Source organism: Xiphophorus maculatus, chromosome 3 (assembly GCF_002775205.1).
Source record: "Xiphophorus maculatus strain JP 163 A chromosome 3, X_maculatus-5.0-male, whole genome shotgun sequence".
NCBI classification, from domain to species: Eukaryota; Metazoa; Chordata; class Actinopteri; order Cyprinodontiformes; family Poeciliidae; genus Xiphophorus; species Xiphophorus maculatus.
This window is the reverse complement of record NC_036445.1, coordinates 5,286,691-5,310,571: the sequence shown is the minus strand read 5'-3', so window position 1 is coordinate 5,310,571 and position 23,881 is coordinate 5,286,691. Positions and strand designations below refer to the sequence as shown.

Below are 23,881 nucleotides of genomic sequence, written 5' to 3'. Positions count from 1 at the left end.
CCATGGAGCCAAACCCACATCCTCAATGAAGTAATCTCACTATGGACAAAGACTGGAGCCTATATGCATGTGGCCAAACATTAGCTTATCAGTTTAAGGTCTCTGAGGGCACTCAGTGAGGATACACTGGGGAACAAAACATCCTTATTGCATGCACAAAATGAATTCAATAAGGTCTCTTACAGTTTTAAGAGACCTAAAACACCAAATGTTCTGATCGTGTTCTATACGCAGTTATTAATGGCAAATATATGAAATTTATAAATGTCTGTATTGTTGTACAACGTATGCATTTACCCGTCATGTTGAAACAGAAAGACCTACTGCACACAGGAGATGACATGCATATGACTACACATTGGTTTCAACTGAAACACAAAGTTCATGTGGCTGTTTCTAAGGAGATGTCAACATTAGAAAACAGATGAGAACACACACGTGGAATGTCATGACTGTTCACTGCTTCAGTCCTTCCATTCAACATCACTCACAGAAAACAACCAAATCAACAGCTGCATGCAGACAAAACAGTAAGAGACGCTCCTGTTTATTTTCCAATTTTATTTTTATATCCTGTTAAATACAAATAAAGAGCATTTGTCCTGAAAGTGTTAATAACTTAAGCTAGCTTCTGGAAAACTGTAAAATGTGTCTGAAAAAGTTAAAAAATAAGTTTGTCTGTTTCCCTACACATTAATGCTCCTCTAGGCTACATTTTCTTCAAAATAAATCCCTTATACCAAAGCCCTGAGAGAATGTATAAAACATAGGAGAATATTAGATTCTGCTAACAGGCACAAAGACACATTATCAGTGCATTTACAAGATAAATTCACAGTAACTAAAATCTGTCTACATCAGCAGCTTGTAACTCCCGGTCACACAGGGCCAGCCTGTCAGGAAAACTGTCCTTTGATTCTTAACATCAGCAGCAATTAAAGCCGAGTGTCCTCACTGTCCTTGACACTCGTGTTCAGAGGAGTCTTCCTTCGATCTGTGATGACCGTCCAGAGTCGACACATCATTGCACCTCTGAAACAGCAATGTAGGACAAATTAGAACAGATCCAGACAAACTATATAATCATTTTGGTACGACACTATGGCTCTCTGAGCAGGGCAGCACAGTTTGGGGAGCGTACCAGCACAAAAGAAAAAAACAAAACAAAAAAAAGATTGCATATTTTTATAAATTACATGTAGTGTGCATAGTGCAATTGCTAAATAATACAACTATAAACAGCAGATGGATGATGAAACCGACTTAAATACCAGGTGATCCTTGTAAATTAAGGCCTTGGTCTCAATAGATTTTTACCTGGTTAAATAAAGGTCAATAAATAATAAATAAATAAAGTTTAATGTTTTAAGGAGACTGAATTGCATTTGATCATCTCTGCCTCTAGGTTTGACTTATTTTGACCGGCCAGACTGTCTTATGCTACACTGAACAAGGATTATTTTCAAAACACATCTTTTTTTTCTATCCCTGAAAACACAAAAAAGAAAAACTTGTTAGCATTAAGAACATCTTAGACCTAGACAAGCATGAGAATAGTAAAGCCTGCATTGGTCAGATTTTGAATAATTATCCTAATGAACTTATTAAACTCATAGAAAAAAAACAACATGTTTTAAATGTTCTAAAAAAATAATATTGAAATCCTAGTTTAAGCAAGTAGCCAATATGCTTGCCAATTTGTATCTACCAAGTTTTCATTTATTATGAGTTCAGTATATTTTAGTTCCTAATAATATGGAGAAGTGAGACAAAAAAAAATCCAGAACCTGCTTAGTTGTGTGCGTGTGTGGTTGTGTGTTTGTTTGTGGGCACCAGAAGTAGGCTCTTGCCCAGGGCATCAATTATACAAAAACTGTTATTGTGAATGATGCATGATGTGTGCCTGTTTCTGCCTGGACAGATTGTGTGAGGATGATGTGCGGAGACAGTTTACCTTAATCCACAGTACACTAAGTCATCTCTGGAGGCCATGTGGAGGAGACAGTCCAAGGTGAACTCATGAGCAAGTAGCTAAAAAAACGAGAGCGGATAGATGAAATGAACGGAGAGCAGATGAGTAATACTGACATGCCTTAGGTCTACACACCAAAAGTAAAACCCTAACTTGATTTACCTTATTGATGGTGTCTTGATTCACAGGGACAGATTGGAGCCAGCAAACCAAACTTTTAGTCTCTGCATTAGAGAGTTTAGTTGAATTCAACTCGCTTTCTGTAAGGTAGAGATTGTACCACAGTAAGATTATCAATAAAACTGTCACAGACTAGATTCATGGAGTATTAAGTGATGTTAATCTTACACCTAAATATAACATTTTGGCCTCTGCAAGCAGACTGTATAATCATTATTCAAACTTCCAAATCAAGTTTGGGCATATAAGCTTCTGATCTGTGGCCCACGCCTCAGAGGGAAACCAGTCCAGGCAGCAACATGCCTGAAACAGAGGCGTGGTAGAGACTGCAGCAGTGAAGCAACACTCATGATGACCAAAAGGGCTTGGCCCTCTGAGGTCATGCAGTTTAATGTCACTGAAAAGCCAGCATTCAAAAACACAGTGCTGTAAACATTTGACATCCAGTACACAGTAGTGAGTTTTACTGTTTTCTCTTTTCAAAAAAGTCCCAACTGGCCCTTTTGCCTGTTTTCCCTGTGTGAACCTAATGAGTAAATATATTTTGAAGGGCCTCACTGAAGGTGTGTTTATAATGTTCATAATCCATTTTATTTGTTGTTTGCTTACTTATTTTGGATATTCAAATGTTTTCCAGATCCTGTGATAAATATTCTATAGAAATAAGTGAATTGATATTTCAGTAAGTGTACTTGCATTATTATGTTTTTTAATGCTACTAGTCAACAGTGGTCTCAAAACAACAATAATATTGGTTACTGCAATAATTTCTGGACAAAATATGTTATCATGAAATGCCTACTATCAGTTAACTTTAGTTTGTGTGTGACAGAGAAACTTAAGTGGGTAGGGCAAAAAAGAAACTAGTCCAAAGCTCCTCCAAAGTTGATATTTTAAAGCTAATTTGATTTCAACTTGCAAAGCAGATTTATAATAAATTCACCTTTTACTTACAAGGATTACATTACAAATATCCATTTGAATGCATTGGTCTCTGTACTCATAACAAGTTTTACCTTCGATGATGAACGTTTTCCTCAGCTCATCTATCTGCTCCTTTTTCTTCAGGACAGAGGCCCTCAGCAGCTCCTGGTACTCTCTCTCCTTCTCACTCAGCTCAGTCAGCAGTCTGACACATGACACAAAAAGCCATCAGCACTAAAAACATGCAACATTTTTTATGCTCCCGTCTGCCAAACTGGAAAACCTGTAAAGGTTTTTCACACTTTAAAAGCGAAACCGTTGCTCTACTGTATTGCTCTATGAATTTTTTCTTATTTGTTTCGATAATAAGAGTGGAGAGAGCTGAAGGATACCTCCTGGTCTCTACTCTCATGTCTTTCAGTTTCTCGCTGAGCGTACAGTTCCTGTCGAATAAGACCTTATCTGGGGGGCCGAGCCTGGCTGATGTCCCATTCTCATTCCCGGTTTCTGCCTGCCGATTGTCTACTGGCGCCATCGGCTGGTCGGGGACAAGAGCTACAGGAGTGTCTGGGTCGACAGACTGCTCCTCGGGGATGCTGTCCTCGGTCTCAAACGACAACTGCAGATGGAGTTTCAGCTCTAAGAGGCGAGGAGATCAGAAGTGAACGCACATGAAAGGAAATACATCAGGTGAAAACATTAAATCCTCCTTAATGTGCATCACTGTGTGCAGAGGATATTTGTGTCACATAAACTGATACCCCGTAAACCAGTAGGAGATGATCTGAGCATCATAGCACTGCTAAATTTATCTAGCAGGAAGCATAATCACAGCAATCCTAATTTTAGTCAACTCAGATTCAATGTATTTTCTTCTGTCTTTTGCATTTTAGAGCATAAAATTAGCTTCAGTCATGTCACATTTACACCCAAAGGAAAAACAGAACTATAGCTTTTTAATTAAAACTTCCTAGATTCTGATCAACTTAAAAAATGTAAAGTATGAGGTAAAAAAATGCTCCTGTTACATTTGTTTTATATGCAAATCTGAATAATTTAAATAACTACAGCATTTTTTTTTTAACATTAATGTTTTAACCCAGCTGAATAAATGTACAGAGGTAAAATGTTTCTACATTTTACTGTTTAGGTGACTTTGGAAATGTTGCAGGAGAATTCATTTTACAAATGGAAAGGGGTGGGCTCAATATTTACTCAAATAATGATGAGCTAATTACCGCTAGGTGGCCAACTGACCTGCATATTGATGTATAGGAGTGTGAACACTTAGTGGAGATGGGAAAATGAGACTTGTAGTCTAGAAGCGCTTTGAGTGTTCAGCATGACTAGAGATCAAGTCATTTTAAAGATTTTAAAGATGAAGAACATCATCACCAGAGCTGTGAATAAATGTGTACCCAGTAGCAGTTGTATAAACACAGATAAGGAAATTAAGTGTGAAATAGTCCTGTACCTGGGAGCAGGACAGTGATGGCGTCCTGCACAGCCTGTCTCAGCAGATTGTCCAGAGCAAACATCCAGTGAGGTTTCACCTGTTGTTGCTTCAACACCTTCTTCACCTACACACACAGCAAATGTTAAATATGAGTCCATGAAGGTACCTTTTATGTTGCATATACAAGTAGAAAAAGTGACTTACTGCATCCTGAAAGTTAAAGAGCACCGTCTGCAGGCTGTTCAGAGGTATTGCTGCTGCTAACAGAGTTGAGCGAAGCTCCAGAAGGCTGGTGGCGAGCTGCTTTCTGTCTGGTGAGCGGATGTTTTGACGGAGGCAGGCGATAAGTGTGATGATGTGGTCTTCACTAAGTGTTGATCCCTCATCCAACTTTTAAAGAAGAGAAATTTTGAAACAAAAGGGGAAACTATTTCTACTGTTTATTCCCAATAATTCTAAACTATAAATCTGTGCAATTAAAAAAGAATGAGTCTAATAATTACAGATTTAAAAATGCACAACAATGGTTGAATAAATGTTAACTTTCTTAAAGTAACAGTTTAATAAATTAAATTTTGATCCTGTTTTAATAGTCTTTTGAGTCAAAAAAGACCATTAAAGTAAATATGAACAAATAAAAAAATTCAACTGTCTTACTAAGATTTTTCTGACATTAGCAAATTTGCAATGTTTTGCTGAAGCTGAAGCTTGCAGAAAGGAATTTAACTGATTTAATTCACCAAAAGAAGGGCATAAAAACCACAACATTATGTATATACCACAGCACAGTAAAATCAATTATTAACAAGTGAAGAAAACCACAATGACATTACAAAACCTGGTCAATGGAAAATAGAGAGGCTGACCACATCACAATTATGACACATGTTGCATAGGATAAACATCACAATAAAAGTTATTGTGCATACATTTAATATCAACTTCATCTGTAAACATTTTAATCTTCTGTCTGAATTTTGCTCCACACACCTGCAGTATTGACTCCTGTAAATAAGTGACAACATAACTTATGTAGTCGGTGAGGACTCTGTGGAGCGTCGCTCTCCTCTCACTGTCCTTTCGCAGCAAAAAGAGGCCGATGTTCTCCTCCGAAGAGGCTGGACTGGACATGTCTGATGAAGAGTCATATGGTGTTCTGTACAGCAGAACAAAGAAGTGAGTCAGCTAGATAAAACTACATTACTGGAATATCATGAAAATTACAGGATGTGGTAATAAAGTCGATGATGACATTTGGAGAAATAAAAAAAGTGGGGTTTGTAGGTTATTTCCAAAGCTATACACAGTTGTGGGATTTAAGGAAAAAGAATTCTGTGTTTTTTCTGTTAAAAAGAAAGCAGCTTGACCTGACCTTAAAACTAAAACCTCAAAGTTGCTCGATTCTGATCGAGCAATGACCCACAGAAATACAGTTACAGCTCGGATTTATCAGCTCAACAAAAATTTCACTCACGACAGAAAGCCACTGGTGCAGGGCGGACTCTCTGAGATCGCTGTCACTCTGAGGGGGGACAAGTGCTTCCTCATGTCCAGAGAAGACGCCAGGTCAACCGAGCCTGTGTCCGAATCAGTGTCCTCCACCAGGATGGAGATGGGCACTGATAAACTGCGATAATAATCAGCTGTAAAAACAAGTAAGGTTACATTTAAGAGAATTCATTAGTTTTCATAACAAAATAAGACAAATGTGTGAAGTTCAGATAAAGCCTTACTAGAATGACTTGAATCTTTCGAGTCTGAGACCTTTGGGGGTATGATCCTCTTCCTGGAGGATGACTTGAGGAAGCAGTCATTCAGCAGCTCTGTAGCCGTGGCTCTGTCGTCCGGGTCTGGCACGAAGCAGCTCATGATGAAGTCCTTGGCCTCATTTGACATGTTCTCTGGAACCGTCGGGTGGATTTTAAACATGCCCACCTTAATGGGATAATCACAGAGTTAATCATGTTTATAAAACATTAAAATTGGATAGATGATATAAATCCAGAAGATGTAAAATAATTTATTTTAGAGGTCTATTTTGATTTAAATTCAAGATTAACATGTTAAAATGCAACATAGTGATACAATGCCTCAAATCAGAGCAATGCATCGTTGAGTAATGCATCGTTGCATTGCTCTGGTTTGATTTCTGTAAAAAAAAAAAATATAAGCACATGTGACAGAAGATCCTTGAAAGATACATTTTTATTAATGTTTCGATGGTTAGTCTGAAATATGGTGACAATCCAACTGTAAGCCAAATAGATAGTACCCAAATATTCAATAAATTAGTTATTATTGTTCAATATGCAGTTCACTACGTGAAGCAAACTATATTGGTTAATTACTCACAGACAGTAATTTCTGCTCATTAGGATGTTTTTCTGCCTGCAGCTAATAAAACCATGACATCGAGGATGAGAATATTGCTCCAGAATAATAAAAATGTTTTAAACTAAAAATGGTGAAACAGCATCACATTGCTGAGCATAAAGTAAGGAGAGTAAGACAGCTGCTAATTTATCCAATTCACATATTAAATATTGTGTATAATGTCTGCACGATAAACTATCACCACTAAACCCCAACAAAAACATGTGTTTGTTATTTACCTTAAACATGGCTGCCTGAGGACTTCCCAGCTCATGAAAAGGAGGTTTGCCTGTTGCCATTTCTATGATAGTACACCCTAGGGACCAAATATCAGCAGGCTTCCCATAACCTCGAGGCCCTTGGTCTATAATCTCTGGAGCCATGTACTGAAGTGTTCCTTTAAAAAAATAAAAATAAATAAAAAGAGGCCAGTGATTAAAGCTCTCTATTTTAACCAGTTCCTAGAAAGCCTACAAATCCCATGATTCTTGCCTGTAAAGGTTTCAGTGCAGGGGTTGATCCCTGCTAACCGCTTGGACGTCCCAAAATCAGAGATCTTCAGGACGCCGCTGTAGGTGTTGATGAGCACGTTGTCGCCCTGCACCACAGGGGAAATAACTTATCAGGAAAAGTTAATGTGAAACAATCTAGTGGTGTTAGATTAACTAAACCGCCAGTGTTTTACAACCCTGAGAAAATAGTTACATTTTGCACCAGGTTTACCAGTCTGGCTAGGATGGATATTGTAATGATCAATTAAACAAAGAAAGTGTGCAATACTTGGCTGCTATTTTTTTAAACCATTAGCAGCTGGCGTCACAAATATAAAAAACAAAATTTATTTATTTATTTTTTTACTAAATTAAATGTATTGTGATTTTTTTAAAAATGTATCCATTTTCTAGTTTCTCCTCCTACAGACAGAAAAAATCCTCTAAAAAATATAAACAATGCTCATCATGTCATCTATGAAAATGTCCTGCTGTGATCTGATCTGTAGGCTTGTTTTATAAGTCAACATATCTTTATGTATATATCTTATTGTTTTTTTTATACCAGTTTAAATATATATGCTTTTTTTAAATGATTCCTTCCGGAGATCCAGGAAAATTTCAAATACTTAACAATGGTAAGGTAAGTCAAAGGAAATAACTTTTCACCTTAATGTCTCTGTGGACAATCTCGTTGTCATGAAGGTACTTCAGTCCCTCCAAGATCTGTTTGGTGTAGAAAATGATGGTAGCTTCATTGTCCTTCAGAGGACCCCACTTGGAGCGCAAGAGAGAAGATAAACTTCCTGAAAAAGTGCAAAGCATAAAAACCTTCAATATTTGCTTTAGAGGCTAAAGCTTCCATTGAAAACTCACAAATTTAAACATTCGAATTGTTTGTGTGTCCGATCAGACAGGTTTGATGTTTAGTTTCAGTTATTACAGTTACGTCATAGTCTGAAAATGTTTTCCTCTTGCAGGATATTTTTAGAATGACTAATAGCTTTAAAACAGGTTTTCTGTGAATGTTGATTCATCACATGTGTTTGTTCTTTTGAACACATTATATCCCTGACAGGCACCAATCCGTCAAAAGCAACGCAATAAAGAAAGAAAACAGCCAGAGTCGGAACAAGCACTTGGCTCTGCTTGTTCTGGAAATTCCTAAGCAGCAAGTTTCTGCTCCTCCAGAGTAGATAGTTTCCCACAATGACTAAATATTACTGTCTGTCACAGTGTGCTCCATATTTCTTGATTCCAGCAGCATAATCTCAAGCTGAAACTATTTCAAAACCCAATTGAGGGGTGGGGTACACGCTGGACAAGTCATCACATCATTACAAGGCAACTGCTGGACCTATTAATCCAGCAGTTATGTTTTTAAAATTATGGGAGGAAACTTATCCAGAGAGAATGCACCCATGCATGGAAAGAACAGGCAAACTCCATGCAGAAATCCTGTTGCCTTAAGGCAACTATGTCAACCACTGTTCCACCATGCAGCCCGCAGGGTATCTAATAACATAAATGTCAATCAAGTGTGTGTGGCGAGTGTTGAACACTATAAATCAGGCTTCACAAATTTGCTCATATCTACATTCAAAGGAATAATGAAATTGCCTGAAGCAGGTGGAACTCTGAGTAACAAGGACCCATTTTTGTTTTAACATATTGCACAATGAGGAGGATGGAGGTACAAAAATATATATATCCAACTCAAAGTTCCAAACTGCAGCAAAGTGTCCATAAAAAAACATTTATTTTTATCCACATTCCAACCGGTTGTCTGGGACACATTCCAGGAAACCATCACAAACACAAACATGTAGAGTTTGCTAACTCAGCTAGATCCTTAGCTGACAGATTTGCTTTGGTCAGATAAGCCTAAAGTTGAATGTTTCCACAACAAGCACCACAGGTAGGTTTGGCATCAAACCAAGGATGAAACTGTGAGAAAGCCTCTCATACTCAGTGTTGGCTCTGGTGGAGGATCTGTGATGCTGTGGGTCTGTTTCTCTTCCAGTGAAATGGGAATCTAGTAACCAACTTTATTTATGAAGCACTTTATACACCGACAGGACCAAAGTGCTATACACAATCATAAAATACAATGAAATTATAAAATATAAAAGATTGAATATAGAATACATATTAATATACAGACACAATAAAACAAAGTGAAACCTCTCAGATTGTGCCAAAAGCCAAAGAAAAAAGATGGGTGTTAAGAAGGGACTTAAAAACAGCAAGTGAAGAGGTCTGTCTTATGCCCAAAGAAAGGGGGAGCTGCCACGGAAAAAGCACGGTCCCCTCTGAACTTGCATTTTGTCTTTGGCACCTTCAAGCAACTGATCAGCTGACCTGAGGGAACGAGAGGGTGTGTAAGAATGTAACAGCTCAGACAGACAGGGAGGGGCAAGGCCATTAAGAGCTTTAAAAACAAATAAAAGGATTTTAAAATGAATCCTAAAATGTACTGGCAACCAGTGTAAGGAGGCTAAAATAGGGGAAATATGGTCAAATTTTTATTTGACCATATTATTAAAAGATGTGCAGCAGCACTGAAGTTGGGAAATATATAAATCACTGACTCCTATATAAAGTGCATTACAGTTATCCAGCATTATCCAAATGCACGGATCACTGTTTCGAAGTGCTGTCTGGAAAGAATAGGTTTTACTTTGGCTAGCTGCCTTAAGTGGAAAAAGCTGGATTTTACAACGACTCTATTGTGTGCTTCCAGCTTAAGACCAGCATCCATCTTGACCCCTAAATTTGTAAGAACTGGCTTGACATACTGGGCCAAAGAGCCAAGATTGGTCAGGGAATCTACAGTGGATCTGCCAAAAATCACTACCTCCATCTTATCTTCATTAAGTTTCAAGAAATATAGGGCCACCCAGGCCTTCAAATCTTCCAGACATAAAAACAGAGACTGGAAAGAGGTGAAGTCTGCGTTCTTTAGTGGTAAATATGTCTGTGTGTCATCTGCATAACAATGAAAAGAAATCCCATATTTTCTAAAAATAGAGCCAAGAAGAAGGAGGTACAACAAGAAAAGAAGCGGGCCTAGAGCTGAGCCCTGTGGGACACCACACGACAGTGTAGCAGAGGGGGACGTATGGGCATCAAGACAGACAGAAAAAGTACACTTGGCCAAATAAGATTTAAACCAATCCAGAACTATGGGACCGACGCCCACCCACTGTTCCAGACGGGAAAGTAAGATGCCATGATCAACTACATCAAAAGCAGCTGATAAATCCAACAGCACCAAAACAACACAGTCACCAGAATAGGTTGCTAAAAGTATATCATTAAAACCTTTTAAAAGAGCTGACTCTGTGCTATGAAATGGTTTAAAACTGGACTGAAAAACCTCTAGAATATTACTAGCTGATTATAGACTACCTTCTCAGGAATTTTTGAAATAAAAGGCAGTTTAGAGATAGGTCTATAATTCGCCAGAACAGTAGGATCCAAAATTGGTTTCTTAAGTAGAGGCTGCAGAACTGCATGTTTTAGAGTTTTAGGAACAACACCTGAGGACAAGCTGCTATTTACAATAGCAAGGACAGAAGGACCCACAGTAAGAAAAACATCTTTAAATGATTGGGGTGGAATAGCATCATCCGGAGAACCAGTTGGCCTTAAGTGACTAACCACCTCCTGCAATGACTGCAAGGTCTCACATTCAAAGCTGTGTAAAACAGCAGAACAAGGCACAACGACTGAAGGGTCATAAGCAGAGGGGATGATCTGGGCCCTAATAGAAGACTTTCTCATCAAAAAAGTGTAAAAGCTTTCACATATAGTAGGTGAAGTCTCTATAAAACCACTATGTGGATAATTTAGAAGAGAGTTAATAGTTTTAAATAAGATAGCAGGATTGTGACTGTTTGATACAATCAGATCCAACAGATACAAAAATCTACCTTCTTCATGACCATCTCAGTCCCTACAACTAAATCCTACAAGCTTTCTGTAGTATTTAGGTTTTCTGTAGGGTGAGCGGAAGGGAAGAGAGCAAAAACGATGATCCATGGCTGGAGACATTGGGATTGGTCAAAGATTCCTCCCTCTGTATGCTTCATTTTGTGAAACATAATAATAAATAAAAAAACTAACTGTTGTCCTGTTCCCAGACATAGATTGTAGTGACAGCTTTGACAGCAATTAAGGATTTATTCAGCTTATTTCTTAACATACCCAGGTTTATTTTCAAGGATGTCCTCAACAAATTACATTGACACAATATCAGATGAATTTATCATTGTAAGGGTTTATACACATTTTAACCAGACCTGACAGTAAGTGCGGAGGCTGCTTTGTGAGTGTCATATGTTTTATCTGTGAATTTGTACCTCCTGGGACTTCTTCCATAAAGATTTTGATGAAACCGTCCTGACTGATGGAGCCGAGATACTGGACAATATTCCTGTGTTTGAGCCTTTTATGTAGAGCTATTTCCTCATGGAGCGGCTGCGAGTACCTGAGTAACACAAATTCAGCAACACATGTTACATATTGGCTTTAGTCACACAATCAGGAAGCATATTCATTTAGAGGGATTAGGTGCTCAAAATTTCTATTAAAGTTTGTCCTAAGAAAGATGTTTGATTCACTTCAACTTCTTTCTCTCATATTTGTATCAGAATACACATTACAATGTCTTGCACATTTGAAAATATTGTCACTTTGTGTCAGCAAAACAAGCTGACGGGGGAAAAAAAAGCTAAATGTATCAAGTGAATAAAGATCTCATACGTGCTGTCCTTTTCAGGAATCTCTTTGATGGCAATGCGGACTTGGTTGCTGAGGTCTCTACCAGCGTACACCACACCATACGTCCCTTTCCCAAGAACCTCTCTGTCGCCATTTTCATTGGTCTCGTAGATGAACTGAAACATTGAGAACCAGGAAAGAAGCAGGATTGTGAGGAATTTTACAGGTATAGAATGAAAAAGGCAATTCAGAGAGTTTTTTGACTAAAATCTTTGTTCTAACTATAGCACACAAGCACAACATGTTTGGGAAAAGTCACACTGTGCATTTTTCTTGGAAAACTGCTGCTATTTTTCTTGTTTCACTGCCAGGAAAGGCCTAAAATAGAGAGAACATTGCGTCAGAGGAAAGAAGTACAGACGGTAACTGACCTCAAGTATCTCCTGCGTTAGAAGTTGGGGGTCGTGTGTGGGGTTTTCAGCCTGGTGAAGCAAAGAGTTCACCAACTCGCAGAAACTAGTGAGAGAACATAAAACAAAATTGCAAATAAAGATATATCTTAATTAAATAGCTCTTATTTTTAGTTATTTTAGTCCTGATGTAAAAACAATGATCATAACCTTCAGTTTTAAAAAAAATTATTCCAGATAAGGAGCGAATAAATGCTTTCACTTTTTAAGAGTTATTTTAAACACCATGTTTAATTTTTCTTCCACTTCATAGACATGTAATACTTTGCATCTGTCTGTCATATATAAATCCAATAAAATACAGTACATTACAGTTTGTTGATTGAACAACTAGTGAAAAAGGACAAGGTGTCAAAGTGCATTACTAAAAAAAACTATGCAGATGAATAAACAAATGGAAATAAATATCCATAAAACACCTTTAAAAATTTGTTTTTGTTGAGGTTTTAGATTTTATTTGAGAGGTCTGTCAGAACAGCTTTAAACTTTATGTGTTAGCATTTCCTCATGCTGTATTATGATGCAGAAATGTTATATTGGACACGCTAACGTTGAAGATCCTGTCATTTTTAACAAGCTTCAACTTCTAGCCGAGAGCTGTTGACTTGCTGTTGTCTACTTTTCACTTCTAGAAAGGAATGCTTACTAATATAAAGGGAAGGTTAAGGTTTTGGCTTCTATTTAAAATTGTTTTAAACCATTGTTACAATAACCTGCATAGAAAACAACTTTTTAAATAAAAACCACTTAATCTCCATTGTGTAATTTGGCAGCATTTTAATAAATAATAATAATAAAAAAGTTAATCCATATAAAAATATATCCCAAAGCATTTAAGAGCTTCCTCATCTAAAAATAATAAGAGAAAAAGACTCTCAGTTTCAATCAAAGTTCAAAGCATTCCCAAGTAACACGAGCATTAGTAAACACAGCCTTGTATTAAGGCCTCTTGAGGAAACACAAACATTTTTATCTCTAACTAAAACAAAATGTGTGCTCCTACATTCAACGGGAGCTTACGCATCCGAAGCAGAACTGAAAGGATCAGTGTTTTTAAGGAGGCACAAAGGAAACATGAGTCACCCAAACTGATTTCATCACAATCGCCTCCTCAGGTCACTGCCTGAACTTGGCGACAAAACATCTCCTTATGATCCTCCTCCACAATGTGCCGGTGGCTCTGTTCATATGCGCAGCCAGTTCAGGCAGTTTGGCAGTAAGCGAGTCATTGTTTAGCTCAAATACACAAATTACTCACCCCTTGCAGTGGATCTCTGATGGAAAACAAAGCTGGAAGTCATCAGAGTTGTAGTGTACATACAGGAAGCAGCTACGCTCATCATTCTTTGATGCACTTTAGGGAAAATAGATACGAATATATGTTCTTTATTTGTTAAATTCAAATGAAAAAAAAAGATTCTTCTCATAAGTTATGACACACTAATATAATCTGCTTTTGGTATACTATCTAATCTCTGTTTGGAACAATGGGTAAAGTTAATATTTTGTTGTTTCAGGCCAAGCAAAGGGAGAAGGGTGGGTATTGTCATGTTCAACTCCAGTTGAAATCACTCCACATCACACTGAAACCTAATAAAATCATTACCAGCCCAGCAGCTCGCTGCTGTATTAGCTCAAAATGGCCTAAATTAGCACCTAAGATAATGCTGGAGAGCACTGTGACACCGATCAGCAGCCACAGGGGAAATCAACAAATAAATAAGAAAGAGGTCAAACCTGAAACCATGTTGATGGAACAGAAATGTGAGGGCGAGCCAAAATTTCCCCAGACAACCCGCATTTTATGGGTTCCCTGACAACAACACATCTTACCTCACTCCTCGGATTTTAGTTGCTGGGAAAGTCCACTGGTGTAAGCCTTTCTGCAGAATCAATTATAAAAAGGGAAAATATGGGGGGGAAAAAATAAGCTGGTTGCAGACACACATGCCTTCATGCGGTGTGTGTCTGCATGAAGGCATAAATGAAAACTGCATTTATGCCTTCATGCAGTTTTCATTTGCATGAAGGCATAAATGGAAGAAAAATAAATCTGTGTGGAATATGTGGCATGAGAAAAGTAATATTTTCCCTCATGTATTTGCTCATACACTGCACTAATGTCAACATTCAAGCTAACATTAATCAGCTAAATAACTTCAGTAATAAAAGCAGCACTGCATATCCTATATTGTATTCTGACATATGAACAAACAGAAAGACATATGGAGAAGCTCCAACCTTCAAAGGTGTGACGTGTTTCAGTTGAACAGTGCGACTCTCGTCCTCTTCGCTCACACTCACAATAGACGGCTGGAAGACTTTACTGGGCTCCAGAATGAGCACCTGACACACAAATTCAAATTCAATCAACATTCAATAATAGTATGTTTATAGCTTTTGAGATCATGATAAAATCTGCTGTTTATTTATTGGATTCAAACTCCTGAGAGCTTACCAGTACTGATGTTTTTCCATACAGTTTCTTCTTCTACTTCTACAATGTTTGTGCATTATCAACCATTCAAATATCAAAAATATTTAGTTATTTCAAGCTCAACATTAATGACTATGAACTTTGCTATTTAACTACACTTTTGTAAACAAAGTTTTTAAATCATGTAGATTTCAATGAGACAATCGTTCAAATCATTCAACATCTCGTTCTCTCTAGAGATTCTTTGCTTTTCTTTTACTTTCACCAAGTGAGGTCATTGAAACTTTAAATGGGCTAATAATAAATAATTCAACTTCTTAATATTTTTTGCCCTTTTCTTATAAAATCCCAGTTTAAAATTGATAAACGTTTTGGTTTTATACTCCTGTTTTCCACCTAAGCTATAGCATGATCCAATCTACTGCCAGGCTAAACTTTTCCAATTCAGTTTTGAAAACAAAATCTTCCTATTTTCATACCTTTTACTTATCAACAAGTCACACATCTGTATCATAACTGTGCTTTAAGGAATTTGAATTGCATGACTCAGATATAAGGGGATTTTTTTATTGAGGTGGATGAGATTTTCATTAGCCAATATGCTAACAGTATGATTTTCTTTTACTAACGGTAGCACAAAAACCACTGTCGTTACAGGTAGCTACAACTAGCTTACACACTTTTCTTTTTGTAAAGACCTTTAACCCTGTAGAATTTCAGTTTTACTGCATTTCTCTTGTGTGTTCACTGCTGATTATTTAGGTCCAAAGCTACTTTCAGCAGACTGAATTGGCTGGCTTGGTTTTATCGCAGCTTTCAGTGGTTTTCTGCTCAAGTTTCATCTTATACTATCTATCCCTCCCTTGTATCTACTGTAATTCTTCAGTGTGTTGTTTTGAAAATGTTTGCTCCTCTAATATTTCTGAGAATTAGTGGTCCTTAACACGCATTTCCGCATCAGATGAGCTTTCTCCAACATATCATCTTACCAATTCACAGTGGATTTTTGGAGGAAATGCAATTTGTCTTATTGTCAATTAGGCTTACTTGATAAGATTAGGATCTAAAGAGGAGTGGATGTCGGTTAAAATCCAGCAGGAATCAATTGTTTTCTATTTTAACTTTTCCAGACTGAAGGTCAGTAAAAGCTTTAAGATAGATTAACTGTGTTTTTGCAACATAATCTTACATATAAATATTTATGTAAACTAAATTAGTAAAGAAAATATCTTACATCAATGGTAAATGGTGTACAGTGAACCCTTGTTTGTCGCGGGGGTTGCATCCAAAAAGAACCCGTGATAGGCGAAATCCGTGAAGTAATTACCTGTGACACTGCGGCCTGACTCCGCTCTCTAGTGTCTTCTTCTTCTGAAGCCTGAGGTGCAGGTGTGTTTTTTCGAAAGAACAACATAGTTATCGGTACTTGCTCTTTTTTCTTCTGGGCAAAAATATTTGCCAAAATTTGCCAACCTGTATATTTAAATACCGTAACGATATTGGCACACAGGTAGAAAAGAAGCGCGGAAACTGTTTAGCCAATCAGGACGCAGAACACAATGCACTGTGAAAAAAAACTGCACAAAAAACTCCGCGAAGCAGCGAGGCCGTCGAAGGTGAACCGCGTTATAGCGAGGGTTCACTGTAATACTTTTTGGCACATCTGGAGTTGATATATTTACAACCCCCTTTTGTCAACACAACACCTATTCTCATTGCGTTCAGTGTTAGAGTGATCTTTGTCCATCCCTTTTTGCATAATCTCTAAACTATTAGAGTCCTGAGCTCTTTTCTCTTCAGCTATGTGATTTAGGTCTAGGAACTGACTTGGCCAAAGAAAAATTTTGATTTTTGAACCATTTCTATGTTTTTTTTTGACCATATATTCTGAATCACTGTCCTGATAAAAGATCAATTTTAGTTGTTTTTGATAAAGGCCATCCATTTTTTAATTGTTAAATAGTTTAGAGATGTTTTCTCAACACTTCGTGTTTCGGAACCCTAAGAATAAAGTTTCCACGTTACCTCATCATCACTTCTCACACTCCTCACCTCACACCTCAGAAGATGTCCAATTTTTCTCCACATATTTGTATTTTATTCCACACTGAATCCACCTAAAGTTTTTTTAACAAAACATTTACGCTTGTTCTATTCTAGCCAAAGCATCCAGTTCTAGTTAAAGTCCCAGTATCGTCTATGCCTATAATGCTGGGGAAAAAAATACAACTTTCCTTTTTTAAGTTACAGTTTTAGTAACTAAACAAAAAAGATATAAGGAATATCTAAATTCAAAATCATTTATCTTGTTATTACAGAAATTGTAAAAAATGTCATTAGATGTAGTGTCAAAAATACTTCTTAACATGTAACTCTTTTAAATCTGAGAAAACTGTACTACAACAGTTTTTTTAAAATTGAAACAAATATGTGAGGCTCTGCTATTGCAACAAAAGGTGAATAAAATGTTTTATAAAAGCTTTTTACACATCTTTGTGAGGTATGCCAGCGTAGTTTGTATTCTCTTACTGGGCAGCGATTTGTCGAGACGGTGGGTTTACAGGATTGCAGGAGCAACTCCATCCAGAAGTCCACCGTATCCTCTTTGGGAGACCTCACCTCAGGAGGCTTGGCAAACTGGAGGTACAGGATGTACGTCTCCATAATGGATGCCAAATACCTAAAGGAAACGCATAACAATGATTAGTCCACATGGAGTTACAATTGAAATATTCGCTTAATGCTTTTGAAACATAAAAAAACGAACGAGTTCAAGAATTTGTGCTTAATTCTCACCAAACAGGAGCCTTGAGTCTGTAGAGCTTTTCAGAAGCTTCTATGACTTTCCTGAACTCTTTAGCGAGGATGTTTGCTCCGAGGTAGAATCCTACATCCCAGTATTCTGTCATCTTCTCCAAACTGCCCTTTCTGCCGAGCAGCGTGCTTATGGTAACACCTAAATATTTTTATGTAGAAACTTTAGGTCATTTATCATAGTATATGTTCATTAAAAAAAAAAAAACATTATGAAATTCCTTAAAAGAGTCTTGAGAATTAGTAGATTTGCACCTATTTTGCGCAGCTCAATGGAGGTTTCAAATTCATGTCCAGCTGCCGTCAGAAGGACCAGACTGTTGATCCCCGAGTGGAAGGTTGGCTCTGCTTCGAAAGCTTTTCCATACCTAAGGATGAATACAATATTTTTTATAAAGTCAAACATACATAATTTACTGGAAAACACTGAATAATTCAAACATTGAACTGCATCTAATTTGGATTTCTTACACATGGATCTCAAAAAGTTACAAATTTAATACATCAGATACACACCGAGTGAAATTTCAAGTGGTTTTATTTTTGTTTAGATTTTGATGGGTTCATCAAAATCCATGGATGAAAACCTCAAACTTGTTTTGTCTGAATTGCAAAATAATACGGAAAATTATTTTTTTCTAGCATTTTTACAGAAACCCCACCTTACTAATAAGTAAGACACTCGATGCTTTTACATGAATTGCTGCATCCAAGTGGTGTAGTAAGAAGCGAAACGCCCTAGTCATTATAACATGTGTTTGTGCTTTTGTTTTTTCTTTTGGTTTCTGTTTTCTACAACAAATTTTCCTTCCACTCATCACTGTAAACAGCCACCTTCTTGACTATCAGTATTTGTCCAGTATTACCGGTGACCTTTTGTGACCTATAATCCTCCCTCAGCGGTGGCTAAAAACAATCTTCCAGACAACTGTCAAGTCAGCAGCTCTCTTTGTGATTTAGCTGGCCTTAGCATAGCATTTTTTTTCTTAAAATATAAAATTTTTGTTTGAATACAATAATCTCATTTTCTCAATAACTGAATTTTGGGTTTTCATTAACTGTGAGCTCCTTTCAGCAAAATTAATAGAAATAAACACTTGAAATACATTACTTTCTCTTGTAATGATTCAGAGTTTAATTTTTTATGCTTATTTTAATATCCTGAGAAACACCAGTATATGGCCGGATCCAAAAACACACAAACTGGATGTACCAATAACAGGCCTGGTCTCTGCTGGATACGTCAGTGAAGCCAGAGCTCATGAACGTGTCTTTGTAGATCCGTCCACACAGGCAGTAGACGTCTGATGCCACTTTGTCCCCCGACTCCACAATGGGCAAGATTAATTTCAGAGCCTTTGCTCGATCACCGGGATGATTCCTCCTAAAAATGGGATAAAGGGATTATATTTGGAGCCTGGCAGCTTTGACTAAATCCTATAGAGGACTGAATGCAAACAAAACAAATAAAAGCCATGTGCAAAGAATACTACTAAACACATGGCTGAAACCACAAAAGAGGTGATTACAAATGTTTAATTATGTACTGTAGATTACACAAACAGGTGGGTACCTGTTCAGAGCAAAGATGTAATGAAACTTGATATTCTGATGCCTTGCTGCCTGACACATCGGCAGGTTGTTCAGAGTCTCCACCAGTTTGATCATGGCATCATAATCCTAAAGAAAAGTAACAAAGTAGGAACAAAAATTAAGGAGAAAATGTGTCTTTCTGTATCAATTGCATAGGAAATTTGGGCACTATGTGCTAAGAACCTGTAAACTATTTCATAATAAGCCTTTTTTTTCAAATTTAAGAAAAATGGTTTTATGATCAGCTAAATCTCAATATTTAATTCACACATCTTTTTACAAGACATGGTGACCTTCCTCTGTTATTATTACAAAATGGTTTTATCAAATAAAACCATTTTAATTTGTACAGATACTAAAACTAGACAAAACTCATAAAGTGATCACCTGAACATCTCTGTAGGACAACAAAAAGTTCATGACTATATCCGGCGTGAGCAGATCTACGCTATCCAGGCGACTCTGGATGCAACTCAGCTCCTCGCTCAGAGCTCTTCCACTGAATCGCTCCCGTGCCAAGCGGATCTCTTGCCTCAGTGACTCCCGGAAGTACTCACTGTTAGCAAAGACACAAAGGAAAGTAGGTAGTGTTCCACTGTTTCACAATCTTCAATAAACCAAAACAAGTGGAATTTAAAGTTTGGAAAATTGTGTTTTTACAGGGAGTTCATACACTGTACACCCAAATTGTACTCTACATATACTATTACTAATCTTTTCATTATTTTGCAAAAAAGGCGAGATCATTACTAAACAAAATGTGAATTGTAAACTACTCAAAACGAGTATTTGCTGTAGTATTGGCACTTAGCTGGGACTCCTCTCATTTACATGTTTTTACTGATTTTGGGAGGGATTTGTCAGTGAACACCAGACAGGTGAGCCAGTAGGTGACAGTAATGCACATTTGAGTCGTATGCCTACACAAAGAAGAAGAAGACCAGAGAGCCTAATGAATGTTTCATCTGACAGTTGGCTGCATGGGTTCCCTGTTGATTACAATAATGTAATGAAGTGGGGAAGTCAGGGTCAGTATGTTGATGTGACAGTTTAGCGACATATGGTAAGGCGCAAATTTGATTCAGTTATCATGCAGAATAATGATTACTGATAACACAAGTAACAAACAGTGATAATCGTAACGATTACTGACATATATGATTAATGGTTGAGCTAATTACTCATAAACAGTTTTGAAAGCTTTAGTTCTTTAGTAATTCATTATCTTGGACATAATACTTTATGTAAACAGAGCTTGATTTGTTTGGTTTTTAATTTTGCAAAACCTAGGCATCCCAATGCAGTCACTTAACCATACGTGAATTTAGTAATGATTACTGATTTGGGTTGACAGTGCATGCAGGGACATGATAAAACAAGTAATTGGAGAACTGTGACGTTTAACTGACCTGGACTGAATGTGCACATTGTTCAACAGGTGCACCAGCCTCTCCACCAGCGGGGTTAGAAGGGGCTCCAGCTGCAAACTGGGCTGCATCAGCTCCTTGATGCAGGTCATCATGGTGGCATCACAGGCGAACACTTTGCCCTGAGGTGACACCACGTACGGGATGAAGGTGTAACTCCCACACTGTTCCTAAACAAACAGAACAGGCAATCAGTAAGCACTGTGAGGAGCACTCGTGGCTTTGGCTAACAGTTTTATGTCTGTGCATGCCTGATGGCATTTAATTGGAAAGTTAATGACAAAATAATCCCAAGTCTGAATAAAAAAAAGCCTTTTTTAAACCGAAACACCCAAATATGATATTATGCTGCGAAATAATGAACTTAAAAATCTTATACAACCCAAAAGTCTTGACTATAGTGTGTCTGTTTTATATTTACAATAGCTCCATCTGACATGTTAGAATTTCATTGAAAAGCTCCTCTAGTTCAATCATTCAATTCAAAACCTGAAACTCATATGTATTACTGAAACTTCCAAATTCAGCTTTCCAGGAAATACAGAATATTACCATAGACCAATAAGACAGATTGTATGTGCAGAAATGTCATGCAAAATACATAGATATAGGAAAGAACATTTGACAGTTCACAGTACTCTTTTCAAGCATTTTAAGGACAATTGTTTTAAAGAAATTAGAAAAATATAAACTCCTGAAATATTTTACTCAAAATGAATAGTTTACTTGATGAACATTTAAAATGTGTGATTTCTTTCTGGGTTAAATTACTTGAAAATAAATACACTTACTGCGATGCATCTATTCTGCACCCTAAAACGTACAAGCCTACAACACGTTCTAGAAAAAAAAACTGTTCAGTTGTTTCATAAGAGATAATGGACATAATTGGATTTTGGACCTTCCACAAATCATGGCCCAGTAAATAATCATCATAACAATAGGGTTTTCGCAAAGCACACTGCATGTACTTGCCTGTATTTACATTCATTAAAATCCAATCGTCATGAAATCTACAATGTTTCTTTGCCGTGTCTTGTCTGACAGCCAGCCAGCAGTTTTGTAATCCAGCATGGCTGCATGCTCTAGTTAAAGTTTTACCCGGATTTCAGACCATTACATACACGCGTTACCTTCAGAGCCTGCAGATCACTGTCCTGCTTGTAACAATACAGGATGATGTTATTAGTCATGCTGAAGCTCTCTCTCACTGCCAGGTGGTAGAAAAGAGAAGGCTGGCAGAAAGAGTCGCTCATCTCCACGACTGCTACATCTGCAGAGAGATGAACAGGCAGGCTGAGTTTAACTGATAGACATAATAAAATATATTTCCCTCAAGTCTGCTGGGGCCTGCACTTGCCTGTATTGTAGAAATTATCCAGGATGTCTGTGGTTCCCACTGAAATTTTACCAAATGAAATTGTTCTGAAAGAGGCGTGCGCGTCTGCGCAGGCTTCCTTCAAACACTTCAGCGACAGGTTCTCCTCTGTCTGCGGCACAGACGCGTCCTCGCTGACAATATAAGCCACGGACACCGCTCTGCTCCGACTGCGCGGGGATACGAGCTGCTTGCCCGACCCGCCGCTGCTGGCGGTCAGCTCCAGCACCGAAGAGTCCTGCCACAAACTTCCAGCGGACACCCACACGGGATCCTTCCTCCTCCCGTCACGCAGGCTCATCCGCCTGCGCTCCGTCGTGTACATTTTCCAGCCGAATGTGCCTGAAAGTTAGTGCATGTCCTGGTTTTGGGAGTTTTGTGGTGGAAAAGTGAAGACACCGTTGCTTGTTCCTGTAAATTCCCAGGTGTGCCGCAGCCGCCTCCGCTCGTCCCACATCCCGTCAAGCACTCCTAATGCTTCCCTCCACAGGATCCGCCTTTCTACCCCGGCCTCCTCCCCTACTCCTGAGACCGAAACTGAACCGGGCACTCAAGTGCAAAGACTTGCGTGGATTTGCTACTCAAAGCCTGTACGCTGAAATCAAGAAACCTACTTACGCACAAACAATCCGGGGGCCGCATGTGGAAAGAGTGAGCAAAGTACGTAGGTTTGAAGAATTTGTGGCCTCTTTTGCGACGCCTAGTGTCTATGCGACGAAACTACCGTGATGTCAAAACAATTATAAACATTTGCGACACATCATGAACAAGTAATATATCCACATTACATGAATGGACATTATAATGTTCAAAATTGGACAAAAACACAAAGATGTCCTTTAATACAGTTATTTTTGTTGTTAATCAGTAAAAATGTGATTTACATATAATTTTTGATTTGGCAGAAAACATTTTTATCTAGTCAGTCTACAACTTATGTTATTGCATTCTTTCAAAAGCATTGGTCGGAACTGATAAAAAAAAACAAAAAAAAAACAAACACATTTTGTGTTGACAGTCTTCTTAATTTGTGAATATGTTAGGCATTAGGAGCGAATCCACACGAGTTTTCAAACTAAAAGGCTTTACATGGCCTCTTTAAAACATTCACTCCATTATCCTTAAGCAGCTTCACTTATGCACTAATTCGGTCACATATCCTTTCAGAAGGCCCATGTTTTCCTTGCTCTTAATTTCCTGGAAAATATCTTGGATGTTGATTCAATATTTCATCATAATGTTCTTTTCTCATGATGCCGTCTGTGTCCCAGTATTTCCCAGCCTCCATTTTTCTCAGCTGATGTGATTTGATCCAAAGCATACAAATCCATGACATGATCAGTTGGCTTTTACTTAATTATTAAAAGGTAATGAAAGCTCAGAATATGTATACTTCTATCTCTTTCTCTTGTTTAATGTGTGACAGGAAGGTAGAGAATACAAAAAAATCACCAAAAAACAACAAAACAATTGTTTAATCTAAATTTTTAGCTTTTATTTACAGTACAAAAATTAACACTTACTATAAATGCATCTGAACTGAAAAAAAAAGCAAATGGCAAGTCTTTGAATACACATTGCAGTGGTGCAAAAATGCACAAGTCAAACATTTTCCCTGTGCTTGCTCTACAAAAATTTCAA

At 37.7% G+C, this 23,881-nt stretch overlaps 1 protein-coding gene across 1 annotated transcript; it reads right to left on the bottom strand.

Moving 5' to 3' along the window:
• Positions 1 to 553: 553 nt before the first annotated feature.
• Positions 554 to 22,873, bottom strand: LOC102232260 (mitogen-activated protein kinase kinase kinase 5-like). The gene is made up of 28 exons (XM_014472236.2): positions 22,223 to 22,873; positions 21,996 to 22,135; positions 20,845 to 21,032; positions 19,823 to 19,991; positions 19,416 to 19,522; positions 19,056 to 19,226; positions 18,098 to 18,210; positions 17,825 to 17,984; positions 17,558 to 17,708; positions 14,833 to 14,937; positions 14,425 to 14,474; positions 13,850 to 13,945; positions 12,553 to 12,637; positions 12,164 to 12,297; positions 11,761 to 11,888; positions 8,066 to 8,202; positions 7,398 to 7,503; positions 7,145 to 7,302; positions 6,266 to 6,467; positions 6,007 to 6,175; positions 5,523 to 5,688; positions 4,737 to 4,922; positions 4,551 to 4,656; positions 3,469 to 3,715; positions 3,169 to 3,281; positions 2,135 to 2,232; positions 1,955 to 2,031; positions 554 to 1,032 (listed from the first exon to the last, which is right to left on the bottom strand). Exons 1-28 carry the CDS (start codon positions 22,563 to 22,565, stop codon positions 936 to 938), a joined length of 4,002 nt encoding a protein of 1,333 aa, XP_014327722.1. The 5' UTR covers positions 22,566 to 22,873; the 3' UTR covers positions 554 to 935.
• Positions 22,874 to 23,881: the final 1,008 nt, after the last annotated feature.